This window comes from Triticum dicoccoides, chromosome 7B (assembly GCF_002162155.2).
Source record: "Triticum dicoccoides isolate Atlit2015 ecotype Zavitan chromosome 7B, WEW_v2.0, whole genome shotgun sequence".
NCBI lineage: Eukaryota > Viridiplantae > Streptophyta > Magnoliopsida > Poales > Poaceae > Triticum > Triticum dicoccoides.
Genome location: NC_041393.1, coordinates 765,452,712 through 765,470,397, shown reverse-complemented (window position 1 = coordinate 765,470,397; position 17,686 = coordinate 765,452,712). Strand labels below are relative to the sequence as shown.

The 17,686-nt window shown below is 43.1% G+C and overlaps 1 protein-coding gene across 1 annotated transcript; it reads right to left on the bottom strand.

Annotated features, from left to right (window-relative positions):
- Positions 1-6,512: 6,512 nt before the first annotated feature.
- Positions 6,513-16,038, bottom strand: LOC119337364. The gene is made up of 13 exons (XM_037609482.1): positions 15,641-16,038; positions 14,925-15,211; positions 13,902-14,189; positions 13,607-13,780; positions 12,190-13,150; positions 12,023-12,111; positions 11,498-11,602; positions 10,274-11,401; positions 8,923-9,630; positions 8,629-8,824; positions 7,869-8,498; positions 7,659-7,739; positions 6,513-6,923 (listed from the first exon to the last, which is right to left on the bottom strand). Exons 1-12 carry the CDS (start codon positions 15,912-15,914, stop codon positions 7,663-7,665), a joined length of 4,917 nt encoding a protein of 1,638 aa, XP_037465379.1. The 5' UTR covers positions 15,915-16,038; the 3' UTR covers positions 6,513-6,923; positions 7,659-7,662.
- Between the last annotated feature and the right edge of the window lie 1,648 nt (positions 16,039-17,686).

Here is a 17,686-nt window from a genome sequence, read left to right as displayed (position 1 = left end):
AACTCCCAGTTGAATCAAGTGATTTTTATACCCAGACATTTTAGAGTATATGTTCACTGACAGAACTGTTCTCCTCCATCTTGCAGCTGTAGAACTTATTGGAGACTTCATATCTCTCAATCCGGGCATTTGCTTGAAATATTAACTTCAACTCCTGGAACATCTCATATGCCCCATGACGTTCAAAACGTCGTTGAAGACCCGGTTCTAAGCCGTAAAGCATGGCACACTGAACTATAGAGTAGTCATCAGCTTTGCTCTGCCAGACGTTCTTAACGTCGTCAGTTGCATCAGCAGCAGGCCTGGCACCCAGCGGTGCTTCCAGGACGTAACTCTTCTGTGCAGCAATGAGGATAATCCTCAGGTTACGGACCCAGTCCGTCTAATTGCTACCATCATCTTTCAACTTTGCTTTCTCAAGGAACGCATTAAAATTCAACGGAACAACAGCACGAGCCATCTATCTACAAACGAACATAGACAAGCAAAATACTATCAGGTAATAAGTTCATGATAAATTTAAGTTCAATTAATCATATTACTAAAGAACTCCCACTTACACAGACATCTCTCTAGTCATCTAAGTGATTACGTGATCCAAATCAACTAAACCATGTCCGATCATCACGTGAGATGGAGTAGTTTCAATGGTGAACATCTCTATGTTGATCATATCTACTATATGATTCACGCTCGAACTTTCGGTCCCCGTGTTCCGAGGCCATATCTGTATATGCTAGGCTCGTCAAGTATAACCTGAGTATTCCGCGTGTGCAACTGTTTTGCACCCGTTGTATTTGAATGTAGAGCCTATCACACCCGATCATCACGTGGTGTCTCAGCACGAAGAACTTTCGCAACGGTGCATACTCAGGGAGAACACTTCTTGATAATTAGTGAGAGATCATCTTAAAATGCTATCGTCAATTAAAGCAAGATAAGATGCATAAAGGATAAACATCACATGCAATCAATATAAGTGATATGATATGGCCATCATCATCTTGTGCTTGTGATCTCCATCTTCGAAGCACCGTCGTGATCACCATCGTCACCGGCGCGACACCTTGATCTCCATCGTAGCATCGTTGTCGTTACGCCATCTATTGCTTCTACGACTATCGCTACCGCTTAGTGATAAAGTAAAGCAATTACAGGGCGTTTGCATTTCATACAATAAAGCGACAACCATATGGCTCCTGCCAGTTGTCGATAACTTCGGTTACAAAACATGATCATCTCATACAATAAAATATAGCATCATGTCTTGGACATATCACATCACAACATGCCCTGCAAAAACAAGTTAGACGTCCTCTACTTTGTTGTTGCAAATTTTACGTGGCTGCTACGGGCTTAAGCAAGAACCAATCTCACCTACGCATCAAAACCACAACGATAGTTTGTCAAATAGACTCCGTATTAACCTTCACAAGGACCGGGCGTAGCCACACTCGGTTCAACTAAAGTGAGAGAGACAGACACCCGCCATCCACCTTTAAGCACGAGTGCTCGTAACGGTGAAACCAGTCTCGCGTAAGCGTACGCGTAATGTCGGTCCGGGCCGCTTCATCTCACAATACCGCTGAACCAAAGTATGACATGCTGGTAGGCAGTATGACTTATATCGTCCACAACTTACTTGTGTTCGACTCGTGCATATAACATCAACACATAAAACCTAGGCTCGGATGCCACTGTTGGGGAACGTAGTAATTTCAAAAAATTTCCTACGCACACGCAAGATCATGGTGATGATATAGCAACGAGGGGAGAGTGTTGTCTACGTACCCTCGTAGACCGAAGCGGAAGCGTTGACGCAACGTAGAGGAAGTAGTCGTACGTCCTCCGGTTTAACCGATCCAAGTACCGTTACTCCGGCACCTCCGAGTTCTTGACACGCGTACAGCTCGATGACGCACCCTCGATCTCCGATCCAGCAGAGGCGCCGAGGGGGAGTTCCGTCAGCACGACGGCGTGGTGACGATCTTGATGTTCTCCTGTTGCAGGGCTTCGCCTAAGCACCGCTACAATATGACCGAGGTGTAATATCGTGGAGGGGGGCACCGCACACGGCTAAGGAACGATCAATGATCAACTTGTGTGTTCTAGGGTGCCCCCCTACCCCCGTATATAAAGGAGGGAGGGAGGAGGTGGCCGGCCCTAGGGGGGCGCGCCATGAGGAGGGGGAAACCTACTCCAAGTAGGTTTCCCTCTCTTTTCCTTATCTTATTTGGAGGGGGAAGGAAAGAGTACTAGTATTAGGAAGTAGTACTAGTAGTAGTAATAGGAAGAGGGGGAAGGAGAAAGGAAAGGGGGGGCCGGCCCCCTTCCCCAATTCGGATTGGGCTTGGGGGGGCGCGCCCCCTTCCCTTGCTCCTTCTCTCTTCCTCCTACATGGGCCCAATAAGGCCCATATACCTTCCGGGGGGTTCCGGTAACCTCCCGGGGCTCCAAACTTCTCCGGAACCTTTCCGGTGTCCAAATATATCCGTCCAATATATCAATCTTTATGTCTCGACCATTTCGAGACTCCTCGTCATGTCCGTAATCATATCCGGGACTCCGAACAACTTTCGGTACATCAAAATACATAAACTCATAATATAACTGTCATCGAAACCTTAAGCGTGCGGACCCTACGGTTCGAGAACGATGTAGACATGACTGAGACACATCTCTGGTCAATAACCAATAGCGGGACCTGGATGCCCATATTGGTTCCTACATATTCTACGAAGATCTTTATCGGTCAAACCGCATAACAACATACGTTGTTCCCTTTGTCATCGGTATGTTACTTGTCCGAGATTCGATCGTTGGTATCCAATACCTAGTTCAATCTCGTTATCGACAAGTCTCTTTACTCGTTCTGTAATACGTCATCTTATAACTAACTCATTAGTTACATGCTTGCAAGGCTTAGGTGATGAGCATTGCCGAGAGGGCCCAGAGATACCTCTCCGACAATCGGAGTGACAAAACCTAATCTCGAATTATGCTAACTCAACATGTACCTTCAGAGACACCTGTAGTACTCCTTTATAATCACCCAGTTACGTTGTGACGTTTGGTAGTACCCAAAGTGTTCCTTCGGTAAACGGGAGTTACACAATTCTCATAGTTACAGGAACATGTATAAGTCATGAAGGAAGCAATAGCAGAATACTAAACGATCAAGTGCTAAGCTAACGGGATGGGTCATGTCAATCACCTCATTCTCCTAATGATGTGATCCCATTAATCAAATGACAACACATGTCAATGGTTAGGAAACATAACCATCTTTGATTAATGAGCTAGTCAAGTAGAGGCATACTAGTGACTATATGTTTGTCTATGTATTCACACATGTATCATGTTTCCGGTTAATACAATTCTAGCATGAATAATAAACATTTATCATAATATGAGGAAATAAATAATAACTTTATTATTGCCTCTAGGGCATATTTCCTTCAGTTCTTGCCGAACTTTTAGCACTGGTTCGTGCCACGAACCGGTACTAAAAAGAGTGGTGGCAGGATGTTGTCAGTCTGGGACCCCTCCAGCACCTTTAGTACCGGTTCGTGATACGAACCGGTACTAAAGGTCGTCCTATATAAACCATTCGTCCACCGGGTACTAAAGGTGACTCCAGGCAAATGGCGACAAAAGTTGTTTTTATATCGACCCAAGGTAAGTAATTAAGTAGTAATAGCTAGCTACACTCTCTTTAATTCTTGTTTCAATACCATTAATTAATTATCATGCTTGACTAATTATTATCTGATTAAATTCTATTCTCGTAAAGGCCCTGAAGCAGATGTCGGGGACTGAAGTGTGTGCATACTACGTTTGTGAGAACATTCGCATGATGGCGTCCGAAATGAGCAAATCTGATAAACAGCAATGGGTACGTTTGCCAGAACACTATTCACAAATTTTACATGATTATCGATATCTAGTCACACAACTAATACACATGCATATTGATCTCCTTCTTAACAGTTCAAAGACGTGCGGGACCAGCTTCTACCAACAGAGCGCATACGAGCACTTCAAGAGGAAATAGCAGAATTTTTGTTCGACCAGGTCATAGATCCCAAAGGAGAATACTATTACCCGCTACCGTCCCCATGAACCACTCCTAATTGTCATCGTGCTCCGAAGGCACCAAGGCAACATGTAGGAGAAATTGTGTGTGTGTATGTGTGTGTGTGTGATCGGTTCTACGAGAAATTTTATTTTTATATATGCATAACGTGTACAATATGTAGTATCGTAAAATACCAGCAAACGAAAAAGAATTAAATGGAAAACACAAAATTAAAGGAAAAAGAAATCTTCAAACCAAAACCCTCCAAATATTTTAGTACCGGTTGGTGTTACCAACCGGTACTAAAGGGCTCCCCGCCCCAGGCGCTGGCTCGTGCCACGTGGTGGCCCTTTAGCGGCGGTTCGTGCAGAACCGATACTAAAGGGAGGGGACCTTTAGTCCCCACCCTTTAGTTCCGGTTGCAGAACCGGCACTAAAGGCCCTGACGAACCGGTGCTATAGCCCGGTTCTGCACTGGTGACGGCCCAGGAGGTAAAAAACGAGGTGCGCCAAGCAGAACATGAAGCTTGACTACACCTCCATCTATCACCCGCAAACTAATGGGTAGGTCGAGTGGGCCAATGGGATGATCCTTAGCAGCATAAACCCTCGGTTGATTCGATCTCTCGACGAAGCCGACAATAGTGGGCCGAGTAGCTCAACTCTGTGTTGTGGACCCTATGGACCACACCAAATCGATCCACTGGCTACACGCCATTCTTCATTGTATACAATGTTGAGGCCACTTTACCAAGTGATTTCAAACATGATGCACCTCTAGTACGCCTGTACGAGGAATGGGAGGCCAAGTAGAGCCGCCGGGATGATTTAGATGCCCTAGACAAAGAGAAAGACATTGCCAAACCACGCTCCGCCTTCTACCAATAGTAGGTACATCGATACCAGCTGCAAGAGGTATGGGTGAAGGCGTTCATCATCAGTGACTTTGTCTTATGATGCCACCCAGACAAGGCTGGACAACATAAACTGCCTGCAACCTGGGACAAGCCGTTCATCATCGATAAGGTGCTCACTGGAGGAGCATACCAGATCCAAGATGCCAAAGAAAAACGCCTAGAGCCAAGCCCTTGAAACACTACACTACTGTGGCGATTCTACGGCTAGCAAATCTACGCTCTATCTATTATTCAAATTTGTCTTTAGAACTAGCTAACTTTTTTTTTTGAGACAAAGTTAGACTCGACATTGTGTCCTTTATTAACCTTTGTTTTCTGTGCCTAGATTTTGGCTTGTTTCTGGCGCTAACGATACGGCTCATGGCCATACATGAGATGTCACAACCTTGGTTGGGGGTTGTTATAACCCCTCGACCAAAAGCATTCCAGATATAGTTCGTCACAGCAAAGGCACAAACACAAAAATAGGGTACGCATTAAATAAATCTTTTAAGCAGACAAAACTGCAAGGATGGAACTAGACATAATAGAAGCGTGTTATCCTTTATTTGTTTATATATGTTTTCTGAAATAAAGTGAAAAGAGACACTTGCTTTCCATACGTACGGGGAAGCTAATGAATCATATCATCACCGAATGTAGAGGATCAGAGAAAGAAGGAAAGCAGCTAACTGCAAACCCAATAACGCAAACTCAACAAAAAGCATGACCCTTGGATACACTCAAAGCAAAGAAAATAAACAAAGAGAGGAGCACAGCCTCCACATGTGCACATGCACCAAGAAACAAGCGATCAAATTAATCGGCCAAGCGTATCCCGACCCTTTAACGCACACCTAAAAGCGAAAACGGGAAAGAAAAAGGTTCTTTTTTTTTGTTTCTATTGGTTTTCATTCTACCTTTTCGTATTTGTCAACAACATTTTTCTAATACACGTTTAACATTTTTCCAATGCAAATTTAAAATTTTCTACTATATAGTCAACATTTTTTCTATACACATTTGTTAACATTTTTCAATAGCTTGATTATAATTTTTCAAATAAAAGATTAACATTTTGTGAATACATGGTAAACATTTTTTTATATACATTTAAAAAAATTCTGGATTAACAATTTTTAAATAAAAAGATTAACATTTTTTAATATTTAACTTTTTCCAAACTCTTGATTAATATTTTTCAAGCACTTGTTCAACATTTTTTTCAAATGCTTAATAAACATTTTTACATTTTCATCATTTTTTTAACGGTCAAATCTTTTTATACACATTTAAGGCCTGTTTTGTATATTTAGCAGTGGAGTCTGCAGATCTTAAATCCTGTTCCTCGGGTACAGATCCAACGGACCACATCGCGCTGGATCACGGTATCATAGCACTGCTCGTATCACTGGATATGCACTCCTGAGCTATATAGCTCTGCTGAGGTAAAAGCATTCACTGGCCTGGCCACCCTCCCTTGTGCACTAAGATTTTACAGAGGAGATAAAACTGAGTCAGTCTCCACTAACATGAGCAACAGTACCAAATTCCTCTTCATACTATATATACGAAATGGAAGAATTCAGCAAATAAAAGCAAAGATCGCAGAACCGCGGATTCTTTGGTCGCCAGCACGAAGCTCCTCTCTGGCAGGAAAAATATTAGACAACCATGCGACATGTGGCGCACATGCATCTAAGAGCGCAAGCTTCGCATAAAAACCGTGACAAATGAGTCGCTGCATACCGGGACTCTAATTTACAGCTTGTCAGTCTTGATGAAATTCCGCCCCTACTCATGGGATAGATTGACCGACACGAGAAAGTATCCATCCCATGGAAGAAACAAGCATGCAGTTGCATTACAGGTGGTTACTCATGAGATTGACCAAAGCAACCTTCTGTTGGAGCGAAGAGACGAGCCTCATTTTTTCTTGGTTTAGTCATCTATACAGCAAATGATTATATCAGTTAGACATCACATGTGCATAAATGTTTTCAAAGCCGATTGATTATTCAAGAGGCACATCTGTCACTTTGCTAAACGAAAATCGTAAATGATAGAGAAAAACAAGTAACACATACTATGCTACAACAAAACTACCAAGCAAAAGCAAAGACCACTAATGAGCTACTTCACTTAGATTCTAGTTCCTTAGATGCACATGGATTCTCTTGAGAATAAATAAATACACATGGCAGCTTTAGAAAAATACACAGGACACCTTATATTGGTTTCAACACCATAAGCGTGCGTGCGTTATCCTAATTGCCTATTAGTTAATATTCATTCAGCGTTATCTACAGTTTAGTTGCAACTAAAATTTATGTATTTCTAACTATGGGTTTCGAATCACATTATCGGTCTCTTATTCAATTTTGTACTGGATATCATGGAAGAACAATGGATCGGCTCATTGTCTTGTGTAATGACGGCTCCAGTTAACAATCTAATCTTTAACACTTTTCATCTCTTAGTTACTGTGAACTACTAGTTCTGAAATAGTATTTCAGTGAGTTTTCTGTTTGTAAATCCGACAACCAAATCATTTGTGTCATTTGCACCTGACATAATGATATTTAAATTATCATCGGTATCTTTGTAATGCTGAGTGCTATCCTTGAGATCTCTAATTTTTCAAGCAACCTGTTACACTCAGTGTCGAGGAAATGTGAACGTACCGGTCTATTCATCGTCAGATAGGCATACCACATCTACACGAGCGGCCACGCCAGGGGGATCATTGCGCAGCCCAAGCTTTCCTGTTAGCCATTCATCCAGCGATACTGAATCAGAGTCTGACGGTGGCATGCCTGGTGCGGAAGGGCCAACACCCCTACTTGGCAACACATTCAACGCAGCTGAGGCAACGCCAGATGTCGTAGTCAAACCTCGCGGTGATGTTAGTGGCAGAACTGGACTTGGAACCGAAGATACAGGCGACAGCAGGCGTGTTGGCTGTGAACTTGATGGCAGTGGTGGAACCTGCTGAATTTGATGTGAGCTTGATGGACCCAATGGTGCAGGTACAGTGGGGTGTGAACTTGGGTGCAAGCTTGACAGTGATTGGTTCCCTGGGGGAACTGCCTGTGGGCATGATTGTCTTATATTTACTGGAGTCACAGGGGTAGACCGTGTCCTTGCAGACGTGCTCTCGAGCCCAGTTGGAAGCTGCTGCTGATTTGCATGTGCCATCAAATGCACCTGTGGAGGCAACCTGTGCTGAAGATGAGGAGCAGGTACACGTGTTACTTCACTCTGGACTCCAAAGTTTCCCCGTGGCAGAACTGGCACGAGACCAAAAGTAGTTGATGTTGATCTGGAGGGGTGAGGTGAAGATGGCGATGATGATGATGATGGTTGATGGACCTGTAATGGTTGGACATGATGCATCTGCACTGGTGGTCGACCAGCTGTCGACGATGCAGTTGGTGATGCAGTCGATGCCGCCGCTGAAGGCCTCATGGGAACTTGCTGAGAAGCCTGGGGTCTCTGGTGATTTGGAGGGCTGTGGGCTCTAGCTGCAGATCAAAGTAACTATATATTAGTGACGGACGTTTGAAAATTTGGGACGGATGTTTGAAAATCATGTCAGCATATTCATTTAAAGGACATCAAATATGATTGCTTATAGTCAATACTCAGTAGTACCTTGCGCTCCAGAAGAAGATATGAATTTAGCCCGAAAATCGTCAGCTAGTGACTGGTTGAGGATAACTTTCTCACATAAACTATCAAGCATCTTCCTTTGCTGAAGATGAGTGGAATCATTTTCTTCAAGTAACGAGTTATACTTTTGTTTGACCTTCTCTATTTCCTGGCTACACTCGGTCATAAGTTGTGATTGCTGTCCATAAGTGAAAAAATAAGAACAAGATGAGAATCCCAGAACTGGTGTAAGAAGTTCACAACTAAGATATACATGAGCTAGAAGAAACAACAAACCTTTAGTTTGTGGGCTTTATTACGTGAGTCAATGTATAACCGTAATCTGTGCAACTCATTTTTCAGTGGTTCATCACCAACTGGTGGATGATTAAACATCATTGGTGCCCCCAGAAAGAGTTGTGCTAAAGAACCCGGTGCAGCCTCAGGTTGATGACTTTGTTGACACTGATCAGGGCTTGTTCTTTCAAGTGGAATACTGGACAGTGGAACCGATGGCAAACACTGAGATGATGGCGCACGGGAAAGTAGGCTTGATTGTTCTACATCTCTTTGTGAAAGCTCAGTTGGCACCATACTTGGTTGTGCAGACTGAATTATCAGATCCGTCGGAGTAGAAACTTCCCTGGATGCTGATGGTTGCATTTCAGGTTGCAACGTCTGAGCTGGTGTTATACCAGAACGGTCTACTTGTTCTGCCTCTCTTCGTAGAAGTGGTGCTGGTGCTACAATTGGTTCGGCAGACGGCATTACAAGATTGGCCTCGGCTTCAACTTCCTTAGACATTTGCAAGGAAGCCTGGCTAGGCACAGGAGCCAGAGTCTGTGATTCCGGTGGATCTGCCTGAGTATTGTCTCCATTGCCGGTGTTAACTTCCATTTCAGCATCTCCTAAACGTCGGTCAGTCTCTCCCGGTAATGGTTGCGAACCCACACCACTCTGTTGCTCAACATGTTCGATCCTTCTATGGTCACCACTTGAAGATTCCTGATATATGTTACAGGTACATATGATTAGTGTCATAGGATACTAATAATAAACAAGTCAAAATAAGTACCATGAACTGGAACATGAAGACCATGTGCTCAGAACTGACTCTAATGGAAAGATAAGTGCTGCATCAACTGGGATGTCCACTATTTGGAAGTACGTTCATAGATGAGCCTACTAAACAATTATTTTCCTTTCGCTATATTGATACAAAGAACTTAAATGGGTAATCTACAAACCGTAAAACATGACATAGTATGAAAGGAAACATACTACATACAGTTCCACCTTGTATGACTAGTGTACTGTACAGATCATGATGGGCAAGTAACTACGCTGAAAGAGCAAAAAACAGCAGATCCTAGATGAGCCTACTAAACATCTCCTTTCCTTTTCGCTATATCACGAAGGAAAAGGTTTCTGAAAAATCTACAATCCATAAAACATGACATGAAACTTGAACCAAAGCTTCAATGTGTTATAATCTTACATAAACTGACTGCAAATTAAGTTGGAAGTTTCTGTAAAAAAAAGTTAAGCTGACAGTTCCTACATGGATTTGGATATTAAGCTTATAAAATCAGAATGACACCACTGCAAAGAACTAGTAAGTATAAGACCAGATTAATCCATGCCCTACCTGATTAATAGAATTATCAATTGCAGGACTAGAGTTTAATTGGTGTTGAACTGACAGAGATGCCCCTCCTTGCGAGTCGATGCAAGCAAAACTATTGCTGACCATGTTCTCTGATGCTAGCCTTCCTTCACTGTGGATAAAAACTTCAGCAGAACCATTTCCCGCTGCTTCTGCATTGATAACATCAGATGGAATCACACCACGAACCAATGTAACTTCCATCGCCGAGGTTCCGTGCAAAGACTGCGGACAGTTTGCCAAGGTAGCTGTATCAACACAGGAGCTAAAGTGGCTGAATTCTTCAATGGCAAAGCCTGAATCTGGTAAACAAATACGTTGATCAAAAGTATGATCCAATTGGCCAGATTTTGCTTTGTCAAGGAAATCTTCCTTCAACTGCAACTCCTTAGTCCACACCTTTGATTGCTGCCAGTCAAGCTTCTCACGTTGGTACCTCATGTGCTTCAGAAACGCACATAGTAGCATAGTAAACCATACAACTATTAGCTTCGTTTGACCGCCTCTGCCCTCTGGATCAGCTTGAGACCTACGAAGGTGTTCCACAACTATTCTGCATGATTCTCTCAGTTTCACCACTCCCTTGTGCCTGTGCATGTCAAACATTGCCACCTCGTTTGCTTGTTTATCATGGATATTCTTTTCTCTCAAGGAGAAAACCATGTCAACCAAATTAATTCTTTTCTCTCTGATTCTACTAAGAAGTACATCCTTTGATAAATGCTGCTTTGCATGAATCTCTGGAACAGATAGCAGTTCCTTGACTTCCTTCTCTCCTGGTACGATAGCCTCAATCACTAAATCATGTGAATCCTCTTGGTGTGATTCGTTCCCACCAACAGATGCTGCCTGCTCAGGGATTGATTTGTCATTTCCATATTTAGTTGAGGTCTCCTGCTGATATGGTGATATGTTCTTTACTGAAATTGATTGATTATTCTCGCCTGTTCCGCGTACTCTATGTGAGAACTCCTTCTTTAGGATCCTTAGCTTGTTATAAACCAACTCAGCGAGAGTTTCACTGCACTCATATTTCAAGTGTTTTTCAGCAAGGGCCAGTGATTCTCTATGATTAACCTGATGCCTTGAGAGAGAAGCAGCACGCCAGCACTGAAATAAAGCATGCAAAGGAAAACATTCATCAAGAACAGCAATATTTAACATTGAACATGTAGTGCAAAATTACAGAGAGGGCTCTTCTCTAACCAGTGCAATGTTGAATGCATGCAATATGTGCTTTGGCTCCACACTGACTTGGTGATTCTTCAAAGTATAATGAAGAAGTTCATCACATAAACATTGAACACTTCCCTGCACAACATGTTACCGTTCCATCAAAGAATCCAATCGGCTAAAATAGCAAATGATGAGTATATGAAATCATGTGTCTTCATGAATTTTAACCTCACTGGAATGGTAGGGTGAATTACGTTTTGATAACTTGTCTGTGTATTTATTTACTACACAAAATGTATTGATGTACAGAATGCTGCACTCTTCAGTTTAGGCACAGTTTATGATTGTTGATCAATTACAGACAACCAAACATTTTACTTCTCTTTGGGATGTATTTGGTTCTTAATATCGTTCTTACAGAACTTTCAATACTGTCAAATTAGGTTACTAGTTCTGACCAAAGGAATATATTGGCAAAAAACTATCACTAGGTATTTGTGACACAGCAAGAATTAAAACATCAACAGAACAATGAGGTCGTTACATTCAGCATACCGGTAGTTCAAACAATTCATATAGCTTTGATAGCTCTGGCTTCAATTTGATGTGAAGACCTTTTTGTGTGTCCTGAAGATGTTCCACCCCTAGAAAATGGACTCTGTTAGAACAGTGCATTATGTGCATGAAAAACAGAGCTAATAATTACAGTTACAGCAGTATACCTTGTTCCTGCCACGTGTGGTCAACTGATATTTGATGACGACTAGATGTAGTATTAATTTCAGGCAATATTGAGTCCTTATCTTCGCCAGCTAAAACATTTGCAGATGAATCCAAGGGTCCAGCAATTTTTCTACGTTTGGTACTGGCCTCATCGGCAGGAATTTTCCCTTCTTCCATGTTTTGTATCTTTCTACGGCTTCTTTGTGTCGGCTCAGTTATATACTGCCAACGAGGAGACTTCCGATCTAGCAAATTTACCCAGAATTTTGGCAGATCACTATCAGGTGCAGATATCCCGCCCCTCTCACCTACCACAACAGTATCTCTAGAATAAAAAGGTCCATTCAGACGAGCTTGTGAAATGGCTGCATTGCTCATCTCAGTGCTGGGATCATTTTTCATGGACAACTTCATTAAGTACTCCTGAAGTACTTTATCCATGAACAGTTTTTCAGCACCAAAATCATTGGTTAAATATGCATCATTTTTTAGCTCTTCGAGTCTGCTGAATTGAAATGATGCACCCCAACTAAGCAGAGAATGGCTCAGGATAGGCGTTATATTCTGGCCATTGCTATCAAGAATATGATCATGCTTTGCAAGTATAAGAGCCTTTTCCTCCAATGTGCAAGATGAATACAGACGAAAAATGGGCACACATTCAGATTGTGACTCTATGCTGATCCTCTGGAGGACTCTCAAGTCATTTGTGGGATTCCAATCACTACAATATATGATGATGACATCAACTGAAGATAGTTTAATGCTTGGGAGACATGCACGACTATCAATCAAGAAAATAAACCGGCCCTTAGTCGTGTCATTGAACATACTCATTGCACCCTGTTTCTTTGATACAGCGAGACCACGCTCCAGGCGTTCATATGACTCAAAACCATATCTTTGACGGACAAAATCATCCAAAATATCACCCATTGGATTGCCAGCTCCACCACAGGACTGCACACAGAAGAAAGAAACGTCATATTGCACTGGTAAGCTTGGGAAACCTTTCCAAAAGATCATGATATTTAATTCTAACAATGATGAATCAGACACTACCCAAACAATGAGCTTAATAAGGGATATACCCGTCAGCGACTAAAATGTACCAAAACATGTTTTTTTAACCGATGGCAAGATGTTAGAACATGTGCTTGCAAAATGTTGTTTCTGAAGTGAACCGTATGTGGAATGTACCAAAGAAAGATAAATTTTAGAACTTTTTTCAGGATTGAGCATGAACTTTTTTCAGGACGAGCCATCTCTAATAGGGACAAACCTAGAACTTCAAATATATTGGAACAGAGGAAGTAGTAATGAATCACACATAACAGGCATTACTACATAAATTGGGCCAAAATTAAATAATGGAAGCAAGAGATTATTTGAGGCATGGTACCACAAAACGCTCACCTGGGTAAGGATAAGAACTCTCTGCCCTTTTCCCTTGATTTCTCGGAGCATTTTGTCAAGAAGCAGTAGCTTGCCACTCGCACGCACTCCAATATCTAGGATATCAGTTATCGGGTAGCCCTTGGTAAGTGAGGTTTGGAGCATTGCATCTACTAGATAAGGGTGGTCGCAGCACTGTTGCATGATAAGATCAGTAAAGACAGTTAGCTATGCACAATGAGTACCACTGCAGATTCCGTCTCTCCCTGCTGTGAAAAGAAGGTATCATGCATGCTCAGAAATTCTAACAGCTAACCTTCCGGAGGGATACAAGAATGTTGCGAAGAGCACCAACACTGTCAGTTTTTGAATGTGATCGAAGCGCTGGTGAGTTTGAAAGTAAGGTATAACAGTACATTTCTAGTTGCACTCGTGAAAGGCAAGCAGGAACCCAATACTCCACAAATTTTGATGAGTCCGCTTTCCGGCCCATTGCAGTGTGAAGTGCGAACTCTGAACAGTCATGAGTTGGCTCTCTAGCATCCATTGCAGGACTGCTTTCAGTCAGAATATTTTGTGAGCACAGATCAGCAGTCATATGTGCCTGTACAAGAATTGATAATGTAACCAAGTCATTTGATACAGATGGTAGGATGACAAGAGAAAGAAAAGCAACATTGCAAATAACAAGCCAACATACTGAAGCAGCAAGGATGTTACAAAAAATCAAGCATATGCTCAAGTTGCTAAAAGGAAACTATACAAAGTATTATGTCAGGTGAACACTGCGTCCTGCATAAATTGTACTCCCTCCGTCGCAAATTAGTCGTCTCCGATTTGTCCGTATCTAGACATGTTTTAGTGTTAGATACATCTGTATCTAGACAAATCTAAGACAACTAATTTGGGACGGAGGTAATACTATAGTAAAGTAAGAAGCTCAAGACGTTATACGAGATAATGCAGGTGCAAATAAAGAACACTTTGATGTATTACTGGAATATGTGTTTAGTTATTTACTTCTATTTTGCTACTCGAGACTTACGACCTATAAAGGATGAAGGAAAATAACAATGATACTTACAACAATGCTTTGTGATAATGTAAGGTCAAGAGTTGTAATAATTTAAGCCCAAGAGGTGATATGTGATGTGGAACAACGAAAGAACATATTAATCTATTACCAGAATATGGTATTTAATTCTAATTTGCTACTCTGGGGTTAAGACCTGCAAAGTATGAAGGCAGAGAGGACTGCTAGTTACAGCAACGCCTTGATTTCATAAGGAGTGTAATAAAAAAATGAGAACTCAAAAGAATAGAGGATGGTTGAGCAAACCTCTGAAATGGGAGCGGATTTTTCAACATCAGTTTTCGACCCATCTGTCTCCAATATCACCTCAGGAGCTTCACACAGAGCAGATTTTTCAACATCAGTTTTCAACCCATCTGTCTCCAATATCACCTCGGGAGGTTCACACTGGCCAGAAGTATAGCCTTCCAAACAATTATTGACGACTTGACTTAAATGTGCCTTGTCATCTTCTTCATGTGCGCCACTTTCTTCATACCTCAAAACAGAGCCATTGTCTTCCGCGTCCACCTTGGAAGCATTTCCTTCATAGCCTTTGAAAGTAGCAGCAGGGAATACATCACGGAAGATAGATGAAGGGACGAAGGCATTGGGATGAAAAGAATTGGCATGCCAAAATTTCATTGATAACAAGCAATACAAGCCTATTAAAACGTTAAGTTAGTAATTTCAATATGAGTGCTTTGCATGGAACGTCCTGCATTGTTTTTAGAGCATGCAGCGAGCTAGTAATACTTCATCCTGACCGAATCTGTCACAAGAGTATGTTAAGCATTACATCTTCAGCTATCTAAGATGAACCTACATTGTATGCAGCAAACAGCAAAGTCATGGAGATGGGTGTTTGCAACAAACAGACCAACTTTGATAATGAAACAGGCAAACTAAACTGTGACTATCATCCCAGTTGATTGGACAAGCAAAGCATGAGCTCAAAATCACAGGGAGATCAAGTTAAGTACCAGGGGATTTTTCATATTCTTCAGAAGATGTCTTGAAGAGACTTGTATAGCTCTTTGCAGTTAGCCTTTTCTGCTTCTTCAATGACCTGGTACCACTCTCGGAAGCATCATCATGCTTATGCTTTGCTGAGTTATGTTCATCAATTTGTCCATTTACGGTTTTGTCGGGAGTGGCCACTGGACTAGGAACTCCATTTGAATCATTTGAAGCGGTCGAAGCTGAAACGGTACTTTTCTTTATTCTGTCGGACGTTCTTGGGGTACCAGCCTTCATTGTCGACCCTTTTAGCTTCTTTGGCGACGATTTCGGGGTATCAGGTGTGCTGGGGTTGCTCCTGCCCCTCGTAGACTTCTGCGAAACCGGTGTGGTGGTCCCAACGGGGTTCTTTCCTCTTGTTTCCCGGTTCGACCTCCTGAGGTTTGGCTTCTGCTCCTCGCTCGTTTCACGCGTGGACGAGCTTCTGGACTCCCTTCCACCGGCAGACGAGGTGGAGGTCGATGCGGACTTGGTGGCGGCACTGCCTTTCCTTGCACTGGTGTCCCCTGCCCCCTCATTGTTCGCCCCTCCTGACCGGGTGTTGGCCATCCGCTTCGGTCGAATCAACGCATCAGACAGGGCACCTAGAATGTCGCAATCAGAGGCAAACGGGTGTCAGAAATTTGGCAAGCTAAGATCTCTGAAATGTATACTGAAATCATGGATCAATGCATCGGTCCGCTGAGCACACAATTCTCTATCAAAAAGCAAACCCAGAGCTTGAGCAGCAAGCATTCCCTCATGGCGCAGGGGCATGTAGTACTACAGTACATCATAAAAGTTGGGTTTTTTTTACCTCAGGGCCGAACTGCTGCGGAATCCAGCCGGCGGGCGCAGGGGAGGCCGGGTGAGAGAAGAGGGGCGGCGAAGGCGGTGCCGGGGTGGAGCTCCTGCGGCGGCCCGTCGCCTCGGCCGAGCTCCTGCGGCGGCCGGCCGGCCGGTCACTGTGGTGGAGGCAGATGAGGGGGAGGGGGCGGAGCGGAGCGGAGCGCAATGGAGGTGGGTGAGGGGGTGGAGGGGGCCGACGGGGCTCTTGAGGCGTCCCGCCGGCGGCGACGCGGGAGCGCGCCGGTGGACGGCGGAGGCGGAGGAGAACCCTAGAAATCGGGGGCTGCCTGGTCTGTCGCCGGGTCGGGGATTGGGGCTCGGTTCAGTTTGGACAGTGGCAAACGTGCGTAATTTCGTCGCAACTCTGGGGGTAAAGACGGCTGGCCAGGGAAGCATCACCATGCGCATGCATGTTTTAGAAAGAAAAAAAAACATTTAGATTTGATAATTGTCCAGAAAAACAATAGCCAGCTCAAAAAAAAACAGCCATTACAAATGAAAATTGCTGACGGCGCCAAAAAAGCAGGTACGCGAAATGTCCTCGTGGAGTAGAACGGGACAACGATGGCGGTGTGGGAGGAGGAGGGGTGAGGCGCCAGCGGTGAGGCCCTAAGCTAAGACATGTAACAAACCCATGTAAAAGGGCTCCTCACCCCCATTTTCTTTCTGCAATATATGATATGCATGCTTGTGTGTATTTGAGAGAAGAAAAAGCTAAGGCATCACGACAGTGCTAGGGCACAACGACGGTAGATTTTAGAGCCGTGGGTTGGGTTCAACCTTTGGTCGAACAGGAATAGGGAACAAGGTAGGGAGGTATCTGACCATTCGTGGCTAAGTTCATATACATGAGAAGTTGTCAAAAGGAACTTTTACCCTTTGTCTTGATTTTATTTATTTAGTCTTTGTAAAAGTAGGAGGTAAATACATTGTTGGTGCTTGAACTTGCCACAAATGTGCACTTTCATGCCTGAACTTGCAAAATACATTGAATTAGTTCTATAACTTGGCATGGATGTACATATACGCTTCAAATCTCGTTTTATAAGTCCATGACATTGACGACGCATGCCAGGATGTAAGTGACAAGGCTTGTGGCCTAGTTTTTTGCGGAAAACCCCTAGATTAATTTTTCTCTTACAAGAAGGCCCCCGGAGAGAAACTGATAAATTGAAAAAAAT

What these genes read in the sequence shown, in the direction of transcription:
- LOC119337364 (XM_037609482.1), bottom strand. Translation starts at nt 15,914, where the DNA reads ATGAAGGCTGGTACCCCAAGAACGTCCGACAGAATAAAGAAAAGTACC. An exon ending in AATCCGCTCCCATTTCAGAG is followed by an intron (nt 14,190 to 14,924) that starts GTTTGCTCAACC and finishes ATTCTTGTACAG; the next exon opens with GCACATATGACTGCTGATCT. An exon ending in ATAAAGCCCACAAACTAAAG is followed by an intron (nt 8,825 to 8,922) that starts GTTTGTTGTTTC and finishes ACTTATGGACAG; the next exon opens with CAATCACAACTTATGACCGA.